The 27,992-nt window shown below is 44.3% G+C and overlaps 2 protein-coding genes across 2 annotated transcripts in view; one reads left to right on the top strand and one right to left on the bottom strand.

Annotated features, from left to right (window-relative positions):
* Nucleotides 1–27,992, bottom strand: part of LOC127616210 (KN motif and ankyrin repeat domain-containing protein 4-like) — a 198,426-nt gene that overhangs the window by 42,644 nt on the left and 127,790 nt on the right. The gene's annotated exons all lie outside the window — the stretch shown is intronic.
* Nucleotides 239–27,743, top strand: LOC127616211 (cAMP-specific 3',5'-cyclic phosphodiesterase 4B-like). Its single transcript, XM_052087676.1, has 16 exons — nucleotides 239–333; nucleotides 1,985–2,232; nucleotides 2,679–2,873; nucleotides 2,952–2,988; nucleotides 4,121–4,191; nucleotides 4,624–4,673; nucleotides 13,236–13,348; nucleotides 20,503–20,596; nucleotides 21,905–22,113; nucleotides 22,211–22,309; nucleotides 23,027–23,191; nucleotides 23,483–23,582; nucleotides 23,755–23,909; nucleotides 24,009–24,131; nucleotides 24,211–24,393; nucleotides 25,301–27,743. The coding sequence occupies exons 1-16, from the start codon at nucleotides 289–291 to the stop codon at nucleotides 25,637–25,639; spliced, it is 2,226 nt and encodes a 741-aa protein (XP_051943636.1). The 5' UTR covers nucleotides 239–288; the 3' UTR covers nucleotides 25,640–27,743.

The following is a 27,992-nucleotide window of genomic DNA, read 5'->3' as shown; positions in this document are numbered from 1 at the left end:
GGTTGTTTGTCTCTGTGTGCCCTGCGATTGGCTGGCAACCGATTCAGGGTGTCCCCTGCCTACTGCCCGGAGACAGCTGGGATAGGCTCCACCCCCCCCCCCCCCCCCCCCCGCGACCCTTGTGAGGATCAAGCGGTTCGGAAAATGAATGAATGAAGGTACCCCTCTAATTGGAAAAGAACTACATTGAATGATGAATAACCCAACTGCTTTTCTTCTTTATTCTCCCCCTGCGCAGGTGTATTTCCAAAACAGGAGAAGAAAGAAGAAACTGCCGTTCGGGAAGTCATGATGAAGAAAAGCCGCAGTGTTCAAGGAGTCACTTCGGGAGACGTAAGTATTGATTCTTCCCGTTAGTCTTCAATGCAACAAGATTCCAGTGATCCGGGATATTTTGATTACACGGCCCACTCGCGATATTGTTAAAAAAAGAAAATTCATGATGACTCAAGAGGTTTGTTGTTGTACAATTTCCTTTGGAGGGCAGTTTTAGGAGACACTCCGGCAGCACGTGTGTCTATGTATAGTTTGTGACTCAAAAAGATGACTGCACTGTCCACCCAACCGTAAACAGGCATCAAGTGTGTGTATGTGTACGTGTACAAGATTGTCATGAAGATGACCGAGTGAGGCACGAAGAGGACATAGGGTGTTTAAAGACAGCCCACGCCAGGATGACATTTTGGGCACAGATTCAATTGAAACGTAAGAGGAAGAAGGGCAGATCTGACAGAGAGGCCCATCTGTTGCTTCTCTAATCCTTTCTGTTTATGACTGCAATGCCTAGCCAGATCATTTACTCCGACAATCTCCAATAGGAGCTTGACAGACAGGCTTTGATCCCCATGTCTGGCTCCCGTCAGACTCCCTCTTGATGTATTGAAAACATTTGTATCAAAAAAAGTGATCCATTTTATCCGAGATTTTGTACATGGCCAACACAGATAAAGGTAAAACCTTTTTTTTTAAAATCGGATAATACTTTTACCAATTAGTACCAAGACACTTATCATAACATCGCGTCCATTTTGTATATCATTAGCCTTATTAGGCTCTTGGTCAATCAATGGTCACGTTGTAGCGCACATTTACCATTTTATTGATGGGACTATGAAATGAATGAGAATATTTACAGGACTTATAGTTTTGGAAACAAATGATTAGTACCCCTGGTTGGGAAATGCTTATATAGGCTAGGCTAGATAGTGAGTAGCCAAGAAAACTCTTTCATCATCCACTTCACCTCCCTTCAACATTGGGGCTTTGCCTTTAATCTTTGCTCCGTTCCTTTCATGACCATATTTTGCTTTTAATGATAAAAAGGGTCTCTCAATGTGATGGTTTGTATTTTACGGCAATCTGGCGCATCAAAGACTGAAAACACAAAATAAAATTGCAATGTTTCATCCAGCGGCTGCCATTTCAACCCAGAGATCAATAAAGTGCTCAAATTATGTTTGGATGCCTGTAATGCAATCAATTGCCAATTGAGATACAATTCTGCTGTTCTACAGTAAAATATTGATGAGTATATTGTAAATTGGTTCTCGGTTGAAAGAGATATTTCAGGAAGCATGCGTTGCATCCCAAGACTCAATTTTCACTTTTTTTTTTTTGCCCAGTGTGCAAGTAATACTACACCCGGTTTCTCAAAAGCAGGCACGATATATCAGACCGATTGCATTTCCAATAAGGCCCTGCAAAGTCAGCAGAAAGACTCCTAGAGAGTAGCAGACTTCCTTGCGCCTTTTTTTAATCGGGTCATTTTTAAAATCACAATGCCTTTATAATATTAACTATATTACAAATAATGCCTACGACTGTACTGATAATATTCCCCACTCCTAAGTGACTTATCAGCCTTCCTCATTTGCTACGCCGAGTCTTGAAATACTCCCCCCACCCAAGCCCCACCTATATGTCTTTTTTTTCTCTCTTTCAGTTTGAGTGGTCTGAACTTCAATTTGATGTCATTTTCTCTTAGGATAGGAAGGATCCTCCTGGGTGGCAATACCCCTCGGGTAGCACCCTCGGAGTAGAGTTGTACAAAGTCCATCGGCGCTTTTCTGGCAACCTGCAGCTGCCTCCGTTGTCATGGCGACAGGCGGAGAAGGAGCGCGAGCGGGGAAGTTTGGTATCCCCGGTGGAAGACACAGTGACTCACGCCAGGCCGACTAGTCTACCAATCGCTTCTCTGCCCCGGATTGACATTACAAAGGCTGACCCCAATAGGTGAGGCTTTTGGTATTCAAATTCAAATTGAAAGTAAGTGAAAGTGAAATCTTGGAAAAAGTATGAAAAACTGTGACTTCTATTTAAAAAAAAAATGAATGCCAATAGGACATTTTCTTTGAATCATTGCACTTTATCATGGCTGTTTTATAGTCACATGTGTTACTTTGTGCCCGCAAGATCACTTCATTACTTGGTGATGAGCAAGCATTAATGAACAAAGATGCCCCGGGGTATTATTCGAGTGAGACCAAGCTGTTTGACCAAAGTATACTTATTTATTTGTGCAAAATAGTTGCATTTCAAATCTAGGTCAAGGACAGACTGGTGGCTATATATTAGATTTTATGAAACCTTGTTGCACAAGACAGAACGTATGGCATCTTGTTACGTTTCATGTTTTTCCTCATACCTTACAAATGCTCTTTATGGCCTCTTGCCTTTAGCTTGGAGGGAGAGAATGGCCCATCATTGTGCTGCAGTCCCTCAGACCCTCAAACCTCCCCAAATTCGGGACTGGTTCTTCATCCCAACCTGGCGAGCCACGGCCAACGTCGAGAGTCCTTCCTCTATCGCTCTGACAGCGACTACGAATTGTCCCCTAAGTCCCTTTCTCGAAACTCTTCCATCGTTGGAGAACTGTGAGTCATTTTCTATCGTTATTGCTTGGGACCATTTTATTTATTTTTTTTAATCATTGTTTTTGCCTTTCATTTTAGCCATGGAGAGGACTTGATAGTGACCCCCTTTGCCCAGGTAAGTCCCTGAGCATTTTGTCTTTAATGCAAAGCTGTTGCATTTGGGTCATGTTAACTTTTTCTGCCATCTCGTGGCTTCTAGTTCAGTTTCAGCTTTTAACTCATTCAATACCAGCCAATTCTGGACCAAGTCTGAAATGACGTTTAAAAACGTCTTTGGGAGTGATTGAGTTAATTGTTCTGTTTTACTCAATTGACTCCATATTATTAGATTTTAGCCATCCATTACTAATCCTCAGTAAGGTTGCGAGATGTGCTGGAGTCTATCCCGGCTCACTTACAAAATCCAGAATGTTTGGGTCGCTTAACGTTTTTAAAATAGAAAATGAATAATAATATGTAAGCCGCTGGTCCGACTGGTTAGTGTGTCGGCCTCACAGTGCAGAGTTGCAAGATTCGATTCCAGCTGCGGCCTTCCTGTGTCAAATTTTTCCATATTCTCCCCATGCCTGCGTGGTTTTTCCCCGGGCATTCCGGTTTCCAAACACATTCCAAAAACATGCGTTGTAGGGTAATGGAACACTGTAAATTGTTCCTAAGTGTGAGTGTGACCATGGATGGTTGTTCGCCTGTCACTGGCAACCAGTTCAGGGTGTACCCTGACCCTGAGGATAAAGCTGATCGGAAAATGTGTGGATGCATAATATTATGTTAACTGTCTTAAGATCCCATTTCAACTGTCTCCATTTTTACAAAAAACACAACTTGGAAGAATAGTTGCTAACTGACTGCGTCATGGCTAAGTGAAGTCCTTGCAGGCAGCATGACTTCACATCCAACTCAGAGACGGCGAGGTTGCGATTCATTGTCTGTCTCTGTGTGCGCCATGTGATGGACTGATGACCAGTTCAGGGTGTAGTCGACCTTTTGGCGGATGTCAACTCGGATTGGCTCCAGATCACACTAATTGGAAATCAGCATATCATAATCATCAGCATATCAAAGTCAATGCCAATTTTTATTTTCTGATATTCATCTGTTTTTCTGTTCTGTATTCGGTAATGAGAGCCAAACAAATGATTGCTGTGCATGCTGCATAACACTTAAAAACGGAATCCTTCTCCTACTTTGTTGCTTTTTGATTAAAAAAAAAAGTTTCCGCTTCTCATTAAGTTGAATTGTTTTTCCAGGTTCTGGCAAGCCTTCGAACGGTCAGGAATAACTTCACCACATTGACAAATGCGCAATGTGCATTCAATAAGTAAGTCAATAGTTTTTTGCTTTTTGGGGGGTTGGATTTTCGCACAGTAAAATGTTTTTACTGCAAGCTTCAGTGATGTCTCACTGTTGAAGATACCAATGTTTCTCACTTGGGGGCGCCGCTGTATCAAAAACATTTCATTCAAAATTCCTCGAAGAAACATCTATTGACCAATACCAAGTGAAGAATAAAGTCAATATAAATATAAATAAGCACTGTTTTCTGGTCATGTTGAGTCTGCTATTGAATGGTACATTGCTTTATAGCTGTTTTGGAGAAAGAAGGAACGAACTTCATTCACAATAATATGAAACAGAAGTCGATCATATGAATTCAGTGGGAGGGAAATAAAAACATGGCACGCTGAAAAATTACATTTTTCTTGTATCACTTTGTATTTTTATTTTGTGACCTGTTGATGTGTCATCGTAGGAGGTCCCCTGCTGCAAATCAGTCTCCGGTGGCAAAAGTCTGTCTGTCAGGTAAGTTCAGCCTCTTACTGCCAGTGAGAGCAGCTCACTTGATGACCTTCCCAGAATGATTTGGTAACTCAAGGGAAGGGCTCACGTTGTGGCATGCAATGACGTGCAGAAGTGCGTTTAGTCTGACGCTTTCAAGAATCACAAAGTCAGCGCAGCTAATGCTGTGACAAGCTCTGCTCAAGGCTTTATAATGAGCACAAAGGGGGATTTCCTTGGGTACGTTGCGCTTCCCACCCGCATTCCAAAAATATGCACATAAGGTTAATGACTTTAAGACTAAACTGCCCCGAAGTATGAATATGAGTGTGGATGGTCATTTGGCCCTGTGATTGATTGGCGGCCGGTACAGGACGTACCCTACCTCTGGCCTAAAGTCAGCTGCGTTAGGCCCGAAGTCACCCGTGACCCAAAGGAGGGTAATAGAAAATGCATGGAGGCATGTCCATGTAAAAAAAAAAAAGATCATAAATAATAATAATAATGACAACAAAAGGTAACCTGTCACACAATAATCTTGCCACTAATGTCTTTTCATTTTCAGCTCAAAATAACCATTCGCCAATTAAAAACCTACATTGACTGCAAATTAGGTCAGGGATTGAATCATTTGAGGCATATAAAACATCAAAGTCCAAATTTCGTGTCTAAAGTGATATTGTGAAAGTACAGATGGAGAGAAGGGAGTTATGGACATTGTTTCCTGCTGCACTGGTTCTTCAAGCCTGATTGACGTCAGCAAGGCCTTCAAAGCGGGCGCTCTCGACTTCCTATTATCACAGATGGGTCGTTGAAGCAGGAAAAAAAACCAAAACAACGCTAAAGTCTCTAATTGTTTACGCCTCACTTTTCACAACCTTGAACGATCACTTATGCGTACGACTGTCCGTTAAGAAGAGGTGGGGGTGGGGGGGGGGAGACAAATTTGTCACGCTTGCTGTTTTGAATGCATTCAGCGACCCTCCCTTTTTCGCCATCGAATATGTCATCAGATACTTAAGACAAAACAAAAGAACTCACACCTGCTCCTAAGTAACAGCGATTGTTCCTTTGTGGTCCTTTCTGTCTCATTTTCTCATCTGTCTGAACGGAAAAGGAGACCAGATTTTTCCTGTTTTGCATTTGTGTTCACAAAAAGAAAAAAAACTTGTCCCCTTACAGTGCTAAAAGATCCACTGCAGTCCATCTTGAATTACCCCTAGTAAGAAATGTGTGCTTTGGAACAAAGTCTTAGTTGGTCGGATTGTTGGGTCGAGGGACATAAAGACTTCAGTAAAGAATAACTTGTCATTTTCAACCACTGAAATCAAATTTGATGAGGGAGAATTGAAATAAAGCAAAAGCACATGGCCACAGTCACAAGCTGCAAGATGAGGGGAAGTGGGTGGTGGGAGGAGGGGGTTGGGGGAGGGGGGTGCTGTTACTTTGCCACCTCACACTGTTTACGCTATCAGCCAGCATGATTGAATATAAAACGACTCAAGTGTTGACCATGTGAGTTTGCAGTGTTTTCACCGCACACCATCTTGACCCCATCAAACTCTTGTCCCGTGAGTCCAGCGGCCAACAAAGGGCTCACTCTTCCCTGACCGATTCCGATTATAGGCTTTGCTTTGTATTATTCGTGATAACCACAACGCGCAAAGCTTGGCCGTGACGTTCTTGACGGTCACTTCTGACTCATCTGAAACGGCTATCCGTAGCATTAACCACACATCATCGTAGGCGTCTTGAGGACCGAGTGTAAACCGTCATTTGATCCCAAAGGAGATTTTGACTGGCAATGCATCATTAATATTTGTTCGATGCCTTTAGAATGGAATGTTACAGACAGCGCAATCAACACGAGCCAAAGAGGTGCAGAACATTTATCAAGTTTCCAATTTTCATTTTACTCCATTACATTTGAAGTACATTGCTTTTGGTGCCTCACTCACAGACTCCCAGAACTGATTTGTCCAGCGGTTTGTCTCACGGGCCACCCCACTCCGGTTTAGTCTGCGCCACTGACTCAAATCCGTGTGCGCAGCAAGAATCCGTTTCAGGTTTTCCAGGCTCACAGCCAAAGGAGAGGATCCTGAGGGCTGGAAGCTGCAGCTTGGTTAAGTATTTGAATTATGTCATTGACGTCAGCAGAGTCATAAACCTTGTTGCGGCACATCCCTCAAGCCGTCCCGTGCCAACAAAGCTGCATGGCGCATTGTTCGAGGGTCGTCAAACAGGCCCTGATGAAGTGTGCGCACGCTTATGTTTGTGTAACAACTGAAGTCTTTCATTTGGATAGGTGAAGAGATTCTGTCACAATTGTAAACTACCTCATCAAAATGCAGGGTTGCTAGTGAGAGAAGACAGTCTTTGGATAGAGTGGTTGTGGTATTGGCCTGAATGTTTAGTTTTTGTCATTTCCACTCACAGATTATACTAAAACCGTTTACCTCATCGACTAAAGCGAGGGCAAATCCACAAAACAAAGGCTGTGAGATATCATGTACGTCTTTTTTGATGCTTCTCATGATTGCGCCACCCGCTATCCTTTGTCGGCAGGAAAATTGGCAGTGTCAAAATGAAAACTAAAAATGTAACATTAACAATGGAATTGACTTACGTAAGGCCCCACGGTCACATTCATTTCAACGAATAAGCCACCCGTAACGTGCTAAATCAACATCAAATCACAAAAGTTGTCACAGAAAATCATCGGGAAGAAGAATAAGAATATGTTGATAGAAATGTATTTGTTAGTTTAAATAGATCAGCTTCATACGAGCCACCCTTGGTACACAAAAAAACGTAAACAACAATATTCTCAACTGCGTTTTTCTTTCTTTTTATTATCGACACTTATTTGGACAACAGGAGACTAGAGACACAATTTTATAATAGCATCCATTATGGGAAATACATTGACGGTATAACATTGTAGTACAAACCATAACCCCTTTTTAATCCTGCCAATCGAAGCTTTCTTCATTCTTCACAGGTTCACTTTCGGTCTTTTTAACAGTGACGAGCAGATTTGATTTTCCTCACAACGTGAGATTGAAAACTGACCGATGAACGGGGATATTCATGATTGCCGCAACAATGATTGACACACTGTAATTTGGTGGCTTGGTGATCAACTGCTGCCACCATGAGTGAAAATACAATCCCTAACATATTTTTGTCTTTTTTTTTATTTTTGTATTTACCCCGATAGCACCCCTTGCAGTCGTTATTGTAACGAAAATCGCACTCACAATTAGAGCTGTGGAATTAAATATATTAATCATGAAATCATTGTGATCAGTGATTTTTTTTTTATTAGTCTATGGTTAAATGACCGAACAATGACCCAAGAGGATCACAAATATAAGGACTTTAATACAAAAAAAAAGCTGGCACAATGATCAAAGCTTCTGTCACAAAAAACTGCAGGCAAATAATAGATTAATTAAAAAAATTAACAATTGTATGAAGTTCATTATTGGCATAATGGTGTGTCAAATCAGTTGAGGCTCTCAACTGTTTTTTTGTCATTTATAAAAACCCAAGATGACGATAATTAAGGGAAGTGGAGCTACACCTATTAAAAAAAAGACGTATTTGGCGTGCGTAATTTGAGTTTGGAATCACACTCTACTTCTCTCATTAATCATTCAAGTTAATATTTGAGGGTTTTATTCTTTCTATTGTTTGGATGTCAACAGTGTTTAACCCATTTTCACACTCACCAGTTATCAAGGTTGATTTAAAAATTGCCCCTTTACTTGAATGTTGGCAATAGTTTAACCCTGGAACAGATTACTTCAATTTCCATGATTCACTATGGGATTAAAAAGTTTGGAAATACGATGCGGGGGAGCTCATTTTTCCACTGCACTCATTAAACCGAGCAGCTCAAAATGTTCTTCCTTTTTTCACAATAAATTGACGAACATCAGTTGCAATAAGGTGATTCAGTACTCAGTCATTTGTCTGCGCCACGTGTCGTGAGAAGTCAAACGTATAACAGAAAATTATTGCGCATGTTGGTTTCACATTGGTTTCACTCTCTCCCTCTCCCTTTGTCTCTCATACGAAATGCCATAAGGTCACAATGAATGTTTGTTGGTGTACATGATAGCTTGAAGCAAACTGGTGACTCAAGCCTAACTGCACATACCTCCTGACAAGTCAGATAAGCATGAATAAACTCAACACTCGTCACAACATACGCATCAACTTCATCTCGATCCAGTAAATGGCTCACACACATAATTCTTCTAGTTATTGATGACACATTTTGTTTCTTTTTAGAACATATAAAGCCTTTAACGTTGGCTTCCCCCAAACCATCTTTTAACGCTCATTACATGTCATTGCAGGAGTAGTTTTCTATTCCCTTATATAACGCTTGTACATTAAAGTAATCGTCTTCTTCTGTTGCTGCTGGCTGAAACCCTTCACAAGGTGGCATTACGGATAAGGCAGTGCAGTTTTGCAAACCGCACTTGAGCCAGACAGCCCAGGAAACGGGTTTGGGGGGTAGATTGAGCACAGAGAGGGGCAGTGTGAGGTGGATGAGAGCGGAAGGTGTCTTGGCCAGGAATGGATTTGGGGGCGGGGGGGTCTTTTAGCCCAGCCAGTGTTGTTAGTGCTGTTGATGGCGCTCACAGAGGCTGGTTTGTGGCCCTATAGGGGAGAGCTGGGAAGCAGACAGTGTGTGTCTGGACACTGAGGCCTGTTGTCCTCATAGCAGCCGCCCGCATATGGCCGAGGCGTTGGGACACGCAGATGAAGAGAAAAAAAAGAAAATAGACCTCCATTGAAAAAACAGGCTGGAAAAGTACCCCACGCTATATGTGGGTGTAGGTGCTGAGCGTGCCTCACACCACTTTTGACTGGTGATGGTGAGATACAAGATGTCAGTGCAGGTAGCTTTGCATCCCGACATGTGAGGCTATTTGAAGCATTTTCATCTGGCGCCACAACGGGAATACAAGAAAACAGTTCCGTCCAAAATTGTTAATACGTTTTGAGTTGATTTTGAGTGATTTTTGGGACCGGGGTGGATGTACTAGAGATACCAGGGACGACCCAGGACACGCAAGAGAGACTTTGTCACTCACCCAGCTGGCCTGGGAGCGCCTCTGGATCCCTTGGGAAGTGTGAGAAGAAGTGGCTGGGAGGTGAAAGTCTGGGCTTCCCTGCTAAAGCTGCTGCTCCTGCGACCCGATAGAAGATGGATGGATGGATGGTTGGATCTTGTCCAAAATGATTCTAATCCTTTCCTGAATAACAAACCTGAAAGCCAACCATTGAGACGTCCCAAAAAGCTTCGCTGGGCTGCGTCACTCATATTACCCACCGTGATTTTCAGAGGTCAAGAGCTCTGTGCTCCCTATGTCGCACCAGTCGGCTAGCAACAAAACTCTAGCTGGCGACTGCTGTGGCTAAACATGTCGCGGAGTCTCTCCAAAGTCAGTAATCATCGTCTCTGTGGAAGCGAATAAGCTACTTTTCATAAAAGTATCGTTGCGACGAAATCGCTCTTTGAAATGAAGTCACTGGTTCTCAAAACTGTTCCGCAACGAAAAAAAATAATACAGATCGCTCAAGATTATACATTCAAGTTTACAGGATGCTTAACATGGTGGCTTGGAGGTAAACGGCAAATGGACCCAATCAAGCTAGCAAACAAGGTCAAGCTAGAGCGCAAGGTTCTACCCAAACAGCTGAAATACAAAGTGACAAAGAAACACGAGCAGCAGACCACCACCAACCGCAGGCGACACGACGCCACATGGGACAATGAACCGAGACAGAGTGAATGAAAACAGGGAATTCAATACAAACAGACAGACGAGACAACGAGGCACACCTGGACAAGACTTACTGACAAGAACGGGCGGAGACAAATAGATGGAGACACAGGGAAAACACATCACAACTAAATCAAAACATTATTAGCTCAGTCAGGACAAGCCAATTCTAGACCAAGTCTGAAAAGACGTTTAAACGCGTCTTCGGGAGTGAATGAGTTAAAAAGGAAAATTATCATCATGTCAATTCTTGCTGCTGGAGGCTGTAAATTTCCCCAGTGTGGGACAAATAAAGGATATCTTATCTTATCAAAAGCCCAAATATTAACAAAATGTGGGTGACACACGCATGACAAGTGAGAGTGGGCAGAAGGGGGACTGGAGGGGGACACGAAGGCAACGGTGCAGACTTGCAGAGTTTGTCCTGCACGTGCTTGGCCAGAGGAGGGTCAGATGGCAGCCGCAGACTGTGCGCCGCCGGAGCAATGGGTGACCAGTATGGTGACTTCGGCCGCCCAGTCGGAATGTGGTCAGGTGACTGGAGAGACAAAGACAATAATGAGCAGACAGGAAAGATACCAAGAGGAGTCGTAAGAAAACAAACCGGAGCTCAATCGCAAGATTGAAAGCAAAATGAGCTGGATGTCATACCACAAATCAAAACATGAACAATACACAGATTGTGACATATGCTGGAAGTTAACAGGATCCTTTCGAGTATGTTCTCCAAAATTTGTAAGAACAGGGATAATGATCCATGTTCACTTAATTTAGTAGCAAGTTGGATTTGCAATAGAATTGCGGCAAGTTAACAATCTATGGCAACGGCTACAGCCGCTGACCTTCAGGCAAACATTTTGGAATCAGAACACCAAAAGAATATTTGTTCTGAAGCCTTTAAGACAAATTACAAAAATGACCCGGACGTTATTTGCAGCACGGATGAGCCAAGGTTTTGATTTTGGATGACTCTTTTTGAACTGCCAGTTTGCGTTCACCCTGTCTGAAGGGAACTGGAGCAGGATGTGGTCGCACCTTCTTGGCAGCATCGGAGCCAAGAGCTCCGTATGTTGGCGTAAATTTCAGCAGCTAACCATATTTTATTTATTTATTCTTTTATTTATTTTGCGTAAATGGCTTTGATGTTGACTGTTCGGTTCTTTGCCACTGGCTTTTATATGACTTGGATGCCTTGATTCTTGGAACGCTTGGTGGCTAATAGTTTGTAACCAAGGGTACTTTGGAGTACAGGCCAGGTGCTCAAGTTCGGGGAAATATTTCTAACGTCAGAAACAAGAAGCCTAATGGGCCATGATGTTCAAAAACCGTGCCCATATCGTCAGCTGACTCTTGGTTCTCCTTTGCGATGCATTTCACTGGTGCTCGCTTTCTTCAGCAGCACACGTGTGCAATGAGATTTCATTGACCGTCTTTGTTCTGCGCCCTGGTTCGGATTGTATTTGCCAATTCGGTGCTTTGAAGTGCTTTGATCCGCTATACTGACGTAAAATGGGGAGCAGCATGCTGGCTGCCTTGTTGTGCTAAGCAGATGGGGTAAATGTATTCCATGTGTGACGCTTATGAGGTCGATGGGTCTTTTTTCAAGGAAAAAGGAAGGTGGGGAAATCCAGATGTGTGCAGCGTCAACTGCTTTCGGGCACAAATTTGGTGAATCAACCCCACCCCGTAGTTGCCATTTGATTTGAATTTGCTTCTTCTCATTTCTTTATCGAAATACTCAAGTCTTTTTTTCACCCCCACTTGTCACATGAATGGTCGCCTTGATTGTCCCTTTAGAGGCACTCCTCGACCTCGTATCGATTCCGCTCCGCGTTTTATGCGAGTTCAGGGTCAAATAGGAAGTACTTTGGTTTCTTGGCACATGGCTTGGTTCGGGTTTGGCCTCCCGCCAGCGTCAGAGTCAAAGTTTGCCCCTTGCGTTACTTGTGCAAACAGGGTTTGATGTCTGATATAATCCCCCTCCCCCCAACCCCCCATCTCTTCTTCCTCCATGAGCCTCAGAAGTGAGCGAGGCGTTTGGGGAAGTGAGGTGGCGTGACGGGAGTTCCTGCTGCAGTTCATCTGAGTTCAAGTAGAAGACATCTGCGTTTTAGAGAGGAAGCGATTGGGAGGTTGAGTAATTGTCATTTCAGCACTGACAAGGGCATCCAATCACTGCACGATGCATTTGACAAAACAGATAATTACATTCACTAAAAATCACCTTTCAAGCACCTCCGGTCCGCAGTTGTGTGTGTGCACACCATTTATAAGGTTGGGAGTGGGGGGTATTTTCGGGTTGGGGCCAATAAACCAATTGCGGGAGGCAGCGTCCTGCCTAGTCTGCACGCTGGCGGTTTTGTCGAATGGCACTGTGAGGCGGCTAAGCGAACGACCGAGAGTCTGCGAAGGGGCGGTGGGGGGGCAATGGCAGACAGAGGAAGGGAGGGGTTGGGGATTTGACGAGCCCACGACTGTGAGCGAAAGCGCGGGCTATGGAGAGAAAGGGGCTACTGAGAGAGTCGGCAACCGTAGCCTCAGCTTGTCTGAGAGTTGGACGAGCCTGAACTTTCGGAGGTGGCGCCGCCGCGCAACAGGATGAAGGAGCTCTGTGTGCGCAACTCCCCGTCGTCCTCCGCACCTCCCGGCTGTTCAGCTGGCCAGTCCAGCAGAAGGGCAAGCCTTTCTGGCACTCTTGGACCTGCGTGCATGGTGCCGGCAGGTTCCAATATGGATTTAGATCCTCTGGGCCCTGACTACGTTTCCATGTGTCTGTTGGCAGATGAGTCTTACCAGAAGCTCACTCTGGAAACCATGGAGGAGCTCGACTGGTGTCTGGACCAGTTGGAGACCATCCAGACCTACCGCTCTGTCAGCGACATGGCATCCAACAAGGTATGACTCGGAATTTGCTCGGTTTGTCATGATTGGCGCTCTGAGGTTGTTGTGTTTCCTTGCTTATCGTACCGCTTCAATCTTACCTAGCAAGCAAAAGGAGTCATATCTGAAGGAATGTGAGGGACAAAGCGCGTCGCTGTTGTTTACAAGCTGAGCGGCAATTCTCTCATGGGTTGTATTTGAAAGCAAGAAAGGTTATGGCGATGTTACCTAGTTAAACTTTGTCGTACAATTTTAATCACGGTAACAGAATGCTTATTTACAGCTGTAGTGGTCTTGAGGTAGACTGGTGCGTCTATAAACGTTCACACTAATCACCCGAGGACCATAAGCCTTTGTTTTCATGCATAATTGATGCCCGAGTTGCTTTTAGGTCATGTTCCAATTCCACATTCACTTCAGTCGTTTGTTGTAGTGCCAAGGACAGCGTGGCTAATTTCTCCCGTCATATTATGACAACAATGAACAGTTTGTCCAAATTTCAAGTTTTGAACATCAATGGGACTTTCTATGGCAGTTCGAAACTGGTTTTTCTTTTCTTTGCTTTTTTTTTTAATTCCCCGTTTCCATCTTAGTCATGATTTGTCTTTCAATTCGCTCATCACATTAAGTCATGCGGTCCTTCCGAATCGCATTGAATTGTCATACTGTGGTCCACAATTCATGTTTCGCTCTTTCATTTGGGTGATTTATCGTAATCATGGCCCTTAATTTGTGCAATTATGGGCAAGAAAATGGAGCCCATGTCGTCACCGTATGAAGTTCACTAAATGTCATGAGCGTCACTGCAAAAAAGGTGTTACGTTTCCATGTTCTCATTGGCAGCCGTTGTTTTCAATCCGCGGATATTTCATTTTTCATGGCCACGATTATTTTGGCTGTCAATTGTTGGAAAAAAAAAAGCCTGTTCAAAGCTCTCACCCCCCAAAAAAATATAGAATGTGTTTTGAAGATTGGTGGTCCTCCATCCTTTTAATTGAGTATACACGCTAGGTTTATTTGGTTTTATTTGATTTCTGTAAAAGTAAACTTGAATCCACACCGGCAATTATTACTCAACCCTCACACAGACAGACGAGACTGCGTGGCGGCATTCCATGATAAACACCGAGGGTGATGTTGACCATTTCCGTCTCAACTATACACTGCGGTTCGTCGCTGGTGACTGACTGTGACCGTGACAGCAGTTTCCGGTCTCTGTATTTCCTTGTATTCCTTCTGTCTGCCGCTGCTCCGTTTCCTTGCTATAGTACATGACAATGGATGCTGTTCTGACCGGGTGGTCAAATTGAATCTTTCCAGGCAACCACGTCACTGAGACCGTAAAGACAAAAGAGCACGCGACCCGGCAGGGACTCGGCAAAATCTCTTAAGCGGTCAGGTAGAATGGTTGCATTGTTCAGGAGTCACTCACCTCCCAAAGGATCCATCGCAAAGCACTGTTGCAATGTTTTTTTGGAGAGTGCAAAGGTTAATAAGTCATGGCCCTGTAGCTAAGTTTAAAGACTGTCTACTAGCATCCGTGGAAGTAAAGCGACGTATTTCTATCAGTGCATCATCAGTGTAGGTTCCTCCCAACCTTTCTAGGGCACATTTGTCAGAGAATTTGTTTCTTTTTGGAAGCGGTAGACCTAATTGAACCCATAATCAGGCGCAGGGTGTCTCCGCTTTCACTGTCCAAGGGCACAGGTGCATCCGGGGGTCTGGGACCACACACCCCGTTGACCACTAGCCCGGGTCCCGATGACCTCAGAGTGGGGAGCTGCCTGCCTGTACCTCACTGTGATTAGCCTCACCGCACTTCCAGCGTGATGCTGGTGACGGCCTTGGACAAACATTGCCATCTGAATCCAGTTAGAGGAGTTTTCTGTAGGCCGACATGTGAGCAAACCCCTGAGCTGCGCGCACGCAAGTAGGAAACTTTAATTCACGTGTGGTCACTCGGTCTTTGAAGTGCTGCCGTCTTCAGTGGGGGTGGCGAAAGGGGTATGACTGAAACAGATGCAGATGAGGGTCTGTCGCTGTGACGGTGGGGAAATGGGCATTAAATTATAGTGTTATGATTCCATGTGACTAAAAGTATGGGCAGGACATCAGACATGCCGCAGTAGATCACAGTGACCAGATTCTTTCTTCTGACTGCTCAGCATTTACCAAGAAACGTCTGCTTTGCAGTGATGAAGCTGGGCAAAATCCAATCCCTGTTGACACTCTAAACCAGGGGTCCCCAAACTTTTTCCTGTGATGGCCACATAAATTTTCCCTTCTCTGATGGGGGGGGGGGGGGGGTCAGTTTGTAACATCAACGATCGTAGGGGAGCTTAAAAAAATTTGTTTCCCAGAAAGCCATACATAACCAAATAACCCATTCCAGGTTCTTTACAGAAAAAAAGTCAGGAAACAAATAATAACAGTATTAATGAAATAAATAAAAACTAAATAACCCTCTCTGAGTTCTTCACAGAAAAAAAACAGAAATAAATAACTAAACTCTCTCTCTTTATAGCCCCTTGAAATCCACAAAAAAAAGAGTTCTGCCATCTACTAGAACGCCACCTATCTTGTCTTGTTTATGTCTGCTACCGTCTTGTTCATGTTCTACTAATTGATCTGAGACACAACTAAAACACTGAAACATTCTATGGTGTGTAAATAACTTTGTGACTTTGATTTCAACCCTATTTGCGTCATGGGTCATTTTGCCCCGAAGACCACCTTTGTACCTTTTTTTTGTACAGCTTCCATGGAAATGTGAATAAAAACATTTCAATTTTTCTGCAGTTGGGGACAATCTAGGAAAAGTCATAAAATTTCTAGTTTTAAAAAAAAGGTCATTTAGGAGGGGTTTGGGGCGTTTTTAACACAGTGACGGGTCATTTTGACCTGAGGACAACAGGAGGGTTAGAGGGCCGCGTCAAATGTGCCCGGCCCGCGAGCCGTAGTTTGGGGACCCCTGCTCTAAACAGATGTAGATGAGCCAGCGCTCAAATTGCTAATTCCGGGCTTTGTAAGATTGCACAGTGGTTGTTTTCGCAATATGCCCCTTCCCTTCCTCTACATGTGTCGTTTCGGTGAAGGCCAGTGCAATGCTGAAAGACTTGCCACAAAAGCTGATGAATGCTGAACACGCATGGTAGGCGGTAGTTGTAATTTTCCGCAAAAGCACGTCAGTGTGGCGTGATAATATTTTTTTTTTGTCAGTGGCTTTTCATGAATGTATGCAGGTATGTTTCCAACTTGGGACCTGGGCCCGTGTATGCGCATGCACAGGATTTCTAAACGGTGTTCGTCAATGACGCTGTCATCTAAGAAGTCAAAGAGGAAGTAGGTGGAGTCACATTTTGCCCCAAGGTGGTGGGCGGAGCCTTCAATCTCTTGTGAGACTGAAAGCCGGTCAGTTGAGTTCGCTTCGTCATGATACTTTTCTGTCTCCACGTGAGAGGTTAGGGATCAGGCAGAGTTGCTCAACGGATCCCTCCAATACAGTGAACAATATTCATTTTTCTTGTTTGGAATTTGTGTCACGTGACAATGGGACTATGTTTTTGTGAAAGAGAGAGGACAAACGCTCAGATGCTTGGTAGTTGGAATAAGGTAAGTTCTGGTGGGTGTAAATTATGCTTTGGGATGTGAAGACTCGAACTTGGGCTTGAATGCGGTCATTGATTACTTTGGAAACTATCATGAATTACGAATGTAAAATCACATATTCAAGTGGTCTTATTTTTAAATAATAACAACACTAATAATGTTGAGAGACCTCACGGCATCATTTGGGGTAAAATATTTCAAATGATTTCAAAGTGATTTGTTTTGTTTTAACTCTTGACTCACCGTCCGGTTCTATTTGAGTTTACTGAAGCTCGTGTCACCTCATCAGCTTTGATTGGCAACGAAACACAAGTTGTAGATGGTTAAAATTCTTTGACAAAACTGTTCCTGTAACTTTGGTGTTCCCTTTTTTGTCGTTAAAATGTAAATTGTTGGATCAATCAGCAGTATGCATCAAGTCATTTTTTTCTCATCATCCTCATTTAAGCCTACCGCTCACGCAAACTGCATTCGCTATGTTTTCGAGTGTCCCACGTGGGCCTCAGCGTCTGAATTTGTTCCTAGAAGTCTCCTCAATTCATACCATCGTACTTCTTTAAAGAATCACCCCCAAGTGTCATTGAATCGAATAAAAGCGCCGAATACATTGCTCCCACTTTTTGCTGATGAGCTCCATTTGATTTGCATGACTTTCCTCCGGCGGTCTCGTGAGTGCAGCCAAGCCTTTGAATGCTGTCAAGTAGAGATTTGCTTCTTGCTTGACAGCTGTTAGACCGTTATTGTGAACCAGAGAGAGAAAAAAAAATGTAAAAAGCGTATACGGGAAAGTAAAAGGTGCCATTGTAGGGACAAGGTTAAGAAACATGAGACTCTTCACGTGTAACAATCCAGCATTGCAAAACAGAAATCGTGTCCGTGGTTGGATGCCTTTGCATTGTTGAAACCGTATTATCGATCAGCGTCTTTTCATTCTTTTTTGCGAACCGCCATGAGAAAAGCACAGCGGGGGCCACGTGACTCTGTTGCCATGGCGTTGAGGTTGTCGAGCAATTGGTGGCACCCTTGGGTGGGCAGCAGTCTGAAAACTCAGTTGTCACTCGTCATCTCCGTCTGCATCTTTCCTGCATCAAGATTGTAGACATTGAGAACGGGAGTATATTCTAGGTCGAGGTTAAACTGTGAACGAGGGCTCTCCACTTTCAACTCGAAACATAATGATAGCCTGAACCGAACCGTGCAGCTCCTCGTAATGTGGCAAATGAATACCCAGCGTTTCCTTCGCCATGTGATCAACACGCCGGTGCTTTGAAGCCGCACATTGCGCAGTATGCATCGGATCTGTTCTGCATTACTGCGCAGGGGAGAGAGATGCCGGAGGGGAGAGAACAGCAGAGATGGCGGGGACGAGACAGCCATCGGGAGGGGCTTTTGCACACAGCTAACAGTATTATGGGTGGCAGAGTGAGAGAGAGATTGTGGGGGGGGATTCCCTGAACTTCTGTTTTCTGCAGTGCTGTGCATGGCCAATTTGTTTAGCAGTGGGGGCGGGGGCAAAGAAAAATGGTGAGATGCACCAGTCTTTTCACCTCAGGGGACTCGACAGGGGACTCGTTAGAACGCAACCCCTCTCTCCCCGTTGCCAAATCTTTCTCTCTCTCTCTCGATAAATATTAATATCTCTCTTTTCTCTCTCTCTCTCGTCTCGCTCTGTCTTGGCGCCTTCCCTTCCTCTCTCACTCGCTCAATCTGGGAACAGGAAGGCTGGATTTCCCCCAAGCCCCCTCACCCCCACCCTTCCTATGTCACCGGATTCCATCTGAACGGTGGCTGGGGGGACGAGAGGGCTTTCGGAAGGAGGTCAGATGTAGGAAATATATCGATTGCAAGGCAAGGAGGGGGGGGATTCCATCACATGTGCCGTTGCCGTGATCGTGGAATGTGCCGGACGGGCATCCGAGGGAAGATGCGGATCTGGAGCACAGCCCCTCTTCAGGGAGCTCAGCTGGGGCGTTTTGGCCAGTCGTCGATAGTCTTGGAAATCTGAGCACGTCGGTTGCGCCTTAAGGTCTTGGGGCTGCGAGTCTGAGCTCAGCCTTGGGGGTCCACTCAGAGAGGAGCGCGCAAGGCTGCTTCTGCTGGGGAGCGCCAGGGGCTCGGCACAGCTCAACACCATGCCTGAGGCCAACTACCTGTTCTCTGTGTCCTGGGGATACATCAAGGTGTGTCTGGAAGGACAAATTGCTTACGTGCGTGTCTTCATTGCTGTCCGCATTGTCTGGAAATGAGGAGTTTGTCCAATTTAGCATGACAACAAAGAGTCGCCATAATGTGGAGTGAGAAGGGGGGGGGGGGTGTCTTCATTTGGTTAAGGTCAAACTCGTGGTCGTGCATGATGTTTGGGTAAAACCCCATGAAATGAACGTCAGTGTTGCCTTGTCAACAGGAATTGCCCTAGATTAAAAATATGGTATTTTTTTGTTTGTTTTTAATGAGGAAGCAAAACCCTGTCGTCGCTGGAGGCAGATGTTACAGGAATGACATGTTAGATTTGTGCCACAAGAGGAAGGGTAAATTTCGAGCACAAAAGTGTCTTTTACCACCAGAAATTTGGAAAGTGTATCCTCTTGATAGTTGTGTTTGATTTAATTTGGGAGGGGGAGGGGGGTTTCTTGTATCAATATCATTGTTTTTCAGATTTTTCAATAGGTTAAAAAAAAACAACTATCGATAGACAAATATGAAATACATTGTTCTTCGTCCAGTCCTACTTAGCACATTGTTTTAAAAGTCATTTATTTCATCTTTAAATTTGACCCGTTCATCTGACATAGTTGCTTTAACCTCCAATTTAAGGTTAAGTATGATGTTTGAAAAGTAAAATTAGCTCAATTCAACCTTTTCCCTCTGGGTCCTTATATTGAAGAGTAACAATAATATAATAATAATATTCAATATATGTAGATATCGACTGATATGAAAAACTTTCAATAAATCTGTTGAAGTAGACTGATGGTATAATCTTGGGACAGGGATGTCAAACTCATTTTTGTCACGGGCCACGTAGTTACGGTTTCCCTTGGAGGGCCGTTATGAATTTTGGGAAACTATATAAATGTTTCATCCCTTCCACATATTACATACAGAGCGCACAACAAATTGATATATAACTAGTTCTAAAATCAGAAGTCAAGAATAATAACTGTTATTGTGGATTACATATGACAATTTTGGTTCAGACTTTAGCAAGCATCATGGAACTTGACATGCTTGATTTGCTTTTGCGGGCCACGTAAAATGATACTGCGGGCCAGATCTGGCCCCCGAGCCTTGACTTTGACACCAATGTCTTGGATGGACCCCCAGAAAATTGCACGCTGTTTAACTTGATATGAAAGACCGTCATGCCACTGCAACCTCCACATCACGTCCCACAATTTATCAAAATGTGAAATGGAGCCACAAGGGTACAAAAAAAATCGCTCGTCCTCATGAGGACAGTCCAGCTTCATTCTCATCCATCTCCTCGGTAACGGCCGTGAAAATGTTGCGCGTCTATACATTCCCTTTCAACTTCACTTTTGTTTTTGTCTCCAACCTAGTTCAAAAGGATGCTGAACCGGGAGCTGAGCCACCTGTCTGAAATGAGTCGCTCTGGCAACCAAGTATCAGAATACATCTCCAATACCTTCCTAGGTCAGTCCCTACATATGACAGCAAACACACACACACACACGAGAGCCCGTTATGTTTCGCTGCTGTATCATACTTAAATGCGCCGATGTCCTTGAGAAGTGCCTCGTGCAGGGGTTACACTCATAACGTGCAGAGGAACTAGCCGGTGTGCACCGCTGCCTCCAAACCAGTCTAATCTGGTCTGGAGGAGGGAGACGGGGCTCCCTTTGCTCTGACTGCAGTGCGATGTAGCGGGTGAATATTGGGAGAGGGCGTGGTGGGGGTGGGGGAGGCAGGTTGGGGTCTCATCGGGAAAGACTTTCCCCCGAGGGAGATCAGGGCAAGGAGTTTGGCAAACGGAGAATGTCTGTGTTTTTCAATGTGAGTCGACTTTGCGGAGGAGCACGTGAATGTTCGTGTTTTACCGTGCCCTCGGGTCCCGAAAGACAAATCCATTATTCATCATGGGAAATGGCTGAGTTTCTCTTTTTTTTTTTTTTTTTTATGAAGCCTGGCGGCATCTAGCCACTCACGTTTACCCCCAGAGGCTTTTCCTCCCTTTGCATTCTGTTTAAACACAAGAAGACAGGATGGAAAACAGCAGAGGGGACGAAAACGAAGCACGCAGACGAACGCTCCCCTCGGCTCATCTGAAAGCCGATTTGTTGTCATCTGCATTGCAGCGAGCAGCCGTCAAGTGGAGCAGGAATATTTACCTGCTCCACTTTACTCGCCGGCTTATATTCTGCCTCTTTGTGCTGGCTGCATGCGGATCACGCTGCATGCGAGGATGTCACACAATACCTTTGCACATGCGCTGAACAACCCTGGACATTAATTAGCGGGTTCCTTCTCGAAACTGTTCGCACTGCGCCGTGTGCATAGTGCTGCCTTTTAATCCACAGCCCCATGCCGGTCACCAGCTCGAATAAAAAAACAAAAACAATGGTCGGGTTTCGTCAGGAAGGGCATCCGGAGTAAAAACCTTTGCCAAACAAATCATGCTAGCGGGACAGGACAAACCCAAAGTCGCGACAACTTCTCGAAACAGTCCTATACGTTATGGTACTTTGTGGTTTTGGGCCACAACATGACCGTGGCATGGGAGCTTTGCTTTATTTATTTTTTCACGTCTCATTTGTATCGCTCAAGCCCTTTTGTCCGAACCACACTTCCGTTTGATGTCACATGAAAAAGTAGGTCGCGAAACTGTCATTTAGGGTTTTTACATATGTTGAGAAGTCGACGATCTGCAGCCGCGATGCATCAACAGCGTACTCCCCGTGCAAGTTTTGAATCCATTTTCTCTTCTTCCACTGCGCTCCACAGACAAACAGAATGAGCTGGAGCTCCCGTGTCCCGTTCCAAAGTCTCGAGAAAGAAAGCGGCGGCAAGGCCAGCAGCCACAGCAGCAGCAAGGTGGTGGGGTGATGACTCAGATTGGCGGGGTGAGGAAGGGCAGCTACACACCCAGTTTCTCTGGAGGCACCAACAATCGCTTCGGGGTCAAGACGGATCAGGAAGAACTCCTGTCGAAGGTGATTGGTCACTCGATTAACAGAGGATTTTTTTTTAATGGATCTCTTGGGCTAATATGCGTACGAACTGCTTTCTACAATGTTGTCTTTCAATCAGGACCTGGAGGGCATCAACAAATGGGGGCTGAATATCTTCAGGGTGGCAGAGCACTCGCATAACCGGCCCCTCACATGCATCATGTACGCCATCTTTCAGGTCAGTGTCATGTTTGAAAGCAGACGGATCATCGTTTGTCAAAAATAAAACTTTTGCTTTGATTTGGAAGGAAAACAACGATCACCATTTTTGCTTTTGTACATTTTTTTCCCTGACATTACGGACCAAAACCACTGTTACTCGTTTGGTATCTTTTTTTTTTTTCATAATTAATTTGTACAATTTTTACACTGTCAATTTGAATCCAGGGTTTGAATAAAGCGAGGGAAATGAAATAATTTTCTAAAATTGATTCAATTAATTGACAAAATAATCAATAAATTATTTTTTAAAAATAGTTACAAACCTAGCTGCAATTTAAGTTTCGAATTATCGCAACACGGATGCTAATTTCCTTTAGCCCATCGATTAATGTTTATGTTAGCATTAAGATAGCATACTACAGTTAATCCAAGTTATGTGGCTCGGTTGAATATTTTGGAGTTTAAACACACAATGTTCAATTCTCCTCTGTTCCATGTGTCATTTCTAAACTCAACCTCAACTAGACAAATAAACAACTTGAAGCAAACACTCTTGACATCTTATCTGGTGTGAACGAGGGGCATCTTTTTTTTTTTTCGTTTCGTCAAAGTGATGTCCTTGCCTTAATCTCTTATTTCTTGACAGCAAGAGACTGATAATAAGTGCTTGGGAATCCTTCCAAAAAAAACAAAACGTATCTTTTGTAACTTTTGTTCTCTGTGTGACGCACAGGAGCGAGACCTGATGAGGACGTTCAAGATTCCAACGGATACGTTTGTGACGTTCATGCTCACCCTGGAGAGCCACTACCACTCTGACGTGGCTTACCACAACAGTCTGCATGCCGCCGACGTCGCCCAGTCCACTCACATCCTGTTGTCCACGCCGGCGTTGGATGTAAGTGTGTCACACGCATACGCGTTTTTGTACATCCTGAGACGGAAAATGTAAACGCGTTTGTGTAGCATTTAGAAGCGTTTCCCTTAGAAATTGAGCTGGCGCTGTGACGACTTTTCCCACATGCCTGTTTTTTTTTTAATTGTTTAATGAGCTGACTTCCATTGACGTCAAGCCTCATGAAATAGCAAACCGCACGTTTAACACCATGAGGCTTCAAACCCATGACAAGCCTGCTCAGCCAGTTCACTGAAAGAGCCTAATTTGTTTTATTGTCCCATTAAAACCCAGGCTGTATTCACTGATCTGGAGGTGCTGGCAGCCATTTTTGCAGCTGCCATTCATGACGTCGATCACCCGGGAGTGTCCAATCAGTTCCTAATCAACACCAGTAAGTGTTGTTTTCAAGTATTTACTCTGCAGGTCGATTATTTATTTATTTTTTTATGCTTTATCTGCCTCCAGAGGCAATAGCGTGGCTGTTTGTGGGTCAACGTTGCACGGTTGCTATAGTTACCTGCGCTCCATTTCATTTCCCCGCCGTTGCTCCCTTCATCCCGCAGACTCCGAACTGGCTCTGATGTACAACGATGAGTCAGTGCTGGAGAACCACCACCTGGCTGTGGGCTTTAAACTGCTTCAGCAAGACAACTGCGACATCTTCCAAAACCTCAGCAAGAAGCAGAGGCAGACGCTCAGGAGGATGGTCATAGACATGGTGAGCAAACGCGGCCGGCCACCGGCTCGGCCGTGACGGGCCGCTGCTTTTTTCCCTTCATCCCCGAAATGACGTCTCACATCTGGCTTCCCCTTTCAGGTTTTGGCGACGGACATGTCAAAACACATGAGCCTGCTGGCAGCCCTGAAAACGATGGTGGAGACCAAGAAGGTGACGAGCTCGGGAGTCCTTCTGTTGGACAATTACACGGACAGGATGCAGGTAACTAGCACGCTAGCGCCACCTGGGACAAAGGGGAGCACACGGATCCAGAGGTTTGAACCGTGGACCATTCCCGCAGGTTCTTCGCAACATGGTCCACTGTGCCGATCTGAGCAATCCCACCAAGCCTCTGGATCTGTACCGGCAGTGGACCGACAGGATCATGGACGAGTTCTTCCACCAGGGAGACCGAGAGCGGGAGCGGGGGATGGAGATCAGCCCCATGTGCGACAAACACACAGCGTCAGTGGAGAGGACGCAGGTGAAGTTTACGCACTAAAATAAAACGCGTGAGATCAGCAGAGGTGGAAAAAGTCTACGTGATCCGGACTAAAGTACCGGAGTAGTTTGACTTGGTTTTTTTTCTGACATGTTCTGGATCAAATCACTTACTGGATCATCATGAATTGATGTTTGTGCAATTTCGACACTGCCAATTTGAATTTGAGCCCTGTTTTGAAAGAAAATGGATGAATATGAAAATTTTGCATTCGTAGAAAAAATAATCGACAAAATGAATGAAACGATGATACTTTGGATCCACGCGGACTGATAAACAGCGTGAGACTGCCGAGCGGTGACTGCGTTTATTGATGCTAAAGAGGCTGTTCACTCGCAAAACAAAAATTGTATTCAAACTTAATTGCATATTTTCACTTTACTTTTGCTTGTCAACAAACGTGCCACCTTTAACAAAGCCTGGTGTTGAGGAAAAGCAAAAAAAAATTCAATCTGAAAAATAAATACTCGAGTAAACCACGGATACCTGGCAAAAACACTAAAGTACAGTAAGGGAATGTTTTGTAACTTTTTACTAGGGTTGAATGATTTTGAAAAATAATCGTGTGGGTTTTTCGCCTCCTTCAGTATTATGATTTAATATACAATTATTTATTTGAAGGTCCTTATTGAGACACTGTACAAATAATATATGTAAAAACTACATGTACAGTATCAAAATAAAAAAATCAAGTCTAGTGACCGACATTTGTTTCATTTTTTTTTCCCTAAACTGCAGCCTTTCCGATTTGAAAAATGCATTCTCCTACATTGCAATGTCGATTTGAATTTAATTTATTGCTCAGTCCCACTTCCCACCACTGTTGATTATTAGCAAGAGCTCATTCCCGTGAGTCGCGTCCACTGACGTCGTCCTTTGTTCCTTTCAGGTGGGCTTCATTGACTACATTGTGCATCCTCTGTGGGAGACGTGGGCCGACCTGGTCCACCCGGATGCTCAGGACATCCTTGATATGCTGGAGGACAATCGCAACTGGTACCAGAGCATGATCCCCCAGAGTCCCTCCCCTCCCTTCTACTCCGGCGAAGGCGACGGGGGACCGCACGGGCAGGTGGAGGGCCTTCCCGTTGCCAACAAATTTCAGTTTGAGCTGACGCTGGACGAGCAGGAACTCGAAAGCGCCGAAATGGAGACCCTCCAAGGTCATTCTTCCGATCAGGACGGGGTCGGCACAGCGACGCACGACGTCTCCCCGGCCGAGACATAGCCGGACCGAGCGCTTGGTTGGAAGATTGCAGCACCTTTTGGAGATCATGTTGAATTGCAGTGGAGAAATCCTGCAACGTTGGCTCTTTGGAGCTTCCTGGCTGTGAGGGCCTCGCTGAATGTGTGGCGGTCCTGCTGAGGAGCCTCGGAAACCCTGCGGCGGTTTGTTTTTGAATCCGAGGATGCAAGGTGTGGGGGCTTCTGTTGAACTGGAAAAGCTTGGCAAATGCGCTGGCTGTCGCAGAAAAAAAAGTCCCCTTATGAGTGGACAATACTCAGTTGTGTACACGGACCATTGGAAAATTCCCAACTTGCACTTCAGAACATTCGTTGAATTCATTTACAAACATGGCATCGCATTGTGTTTGGATTAAGTGGCCAACCAAGTTATTTGGAACCTAGCCGGGTTTTTTTTCTCTCTAACATGTCTTAAAAATATGTGTGCCTTTTTTTTTTTTTTTTACAACCCTATCCTTTTGTAAATATTTTTTCTAATTTATTGAACACATTCATGTAGCCGTAAGGCATGTCCCATTTTCTATGGAGAGGACATGTTTGTCTCACAGTCTTCCTAATGCTCTGGCAATAGCGTGAACTCCTTCTCACTGAAGCGTTCCGTGGCTGCGTCTCGAAATCAAAATCACTTGGACTTCCCAGCTCACTTTGTGGCCCAAAGTGACAACGGTAACGGTCAGGTCAACATGTGAAACCCGAATCATGTGTACCGTATGTGTTTTTCCAACAAAAAAATAGACATCATAAGCAATTAGTAACTCAATTTTTCAAATCCAAAGATTTTGTCATTGAGAGCACTTTGACGGCTTCACTGGCCATTTTGTAAAAGTTTTGGTGGGAGGACGACGTCAGGCAGACGAATTTCGTTTCAAGGCGCGCTAATAACGTCCGCTTTGAAAATGTATTTTCCCTTGCCGTGAGGTCAAGCACTTCCATGACGCACACACCTGTTATTGCTTAGCACCCTTCCAGTCCTGTGAATTCACTCTACGACCGTGACTCACCGTAAACTTCAAACGACTTGGACACACGTGCGACACGTTTAACGACACGTAAGTGATTTTAAATAATTGTATCTCGTCCTTCTGTTTGTGGCACTTTGTCGACGGTTTCTGCAGTGGGTTGCCGATCCTGTCAACGTTAAGCTTAAAGGTACCACGTTGTTGAGTGCGACCTACATTTTAAGGAGCAGCTGGGCCATCGTGTCATGGCATGAGTCGCTTTCTCCACTCGCGCGTGCGTGTAAAACGATCACAGAATTGCACAGAATCTTGTTTGCATCCAGCCGTGCAGTGCTCAACGCTTCCGCTGTTTGCAACAGTCTATTTATCTTTTCCATGTATAGTATATTATTGATATTGGTTCGGAATGGTCACTGTATATGTGTTATTTACATGCACTACTAAATGTCAAATCAGTTTGACTGAAATTGTCCAGTGGCTTTTGCTATTTTGTTATCAGACCACGACGTGGACATTATGCAGTTCAAATTTGAACTACAGTCAAACCTTGGTTTTCGAAAGTGTCTGTTTTCGACCAGAAAATTTGATATTTTTACGTCTCGGGTTACCTTCGAAAACCGGTTGTCGAGCAAACCCGAATACGCCACTTGAATCCTCTCGGTTTCCTTACACGAATAAGTGACGCTTCCTCGTGTGGCGTGTTTGTTGTGATTTACGGAAATCGGACTGTTTTCTTGTGAGTTCTGCATAGTGTATTCGCCTTTAATCACGGGCGAGTAAAATAGTTTCGGATTTCCAACAAATCGCTTTTCGAACAGCCTTCTGGAACGGATTATGGTCGAAAACCTAGGTATGACTGAAACGTACTGTACTTTTTGGAGTTTCTGAGTGAGAGATGTTTGGATCCACCTCATTTGGTGTGCCCACTGTTTCGCTTTAACGGAAGCCATTAAGTTCTAAATAAAATGTGTACGGTGACGTGTCATTGTACAGCTCGAAATTTCTGTTGAAATGTACCATCAAAATGTATTTTTTCTGTGTTTTCTTCACAGTAACTATGGTCCAATGGTATATGTTGTGCTCAGCAAATGTTTTCTATCAGATGATTAAAAATGGGCATGTATTACATTTTCCTGTCTGGAGTGTTTTTGGGGTGGAGGAGGGACACGGGCACAATAAATCACAAAACGTGTTTGTTTTTTCAACAGACAGCCACCAGTTGCATACGCACTTTTGAAATTATCATCATAAAATGAAATTTGCTCAAATTAGTTTCTATTATGATTATTGATATTTATGTAAAGAGTGCGGTTCAGAAAATGGATTGATGGAAAGACTGATGTGTGAAGAAATTCGCATTGGTAATTTGGAAACAGC

Source organism: Hippocampus zosterae, chromosome 15, assembly GCF_025434085.1.
Source record: "Hippocampus zosterae strain Florida chromosome 15, ASM2543408v3, whole genome shotgun sequence".
NCBI classification, from domain to species: domain Eukaryota; kingdom Metazoa; phylum Chordata; class Actinopteri; order Syngnathiformes; family Syngnathidae; genus Hippocampus; species Hippocampus zosterae.
This window is presented reverse-complemented; position numbering and strand designations above follow the sequence as displayed.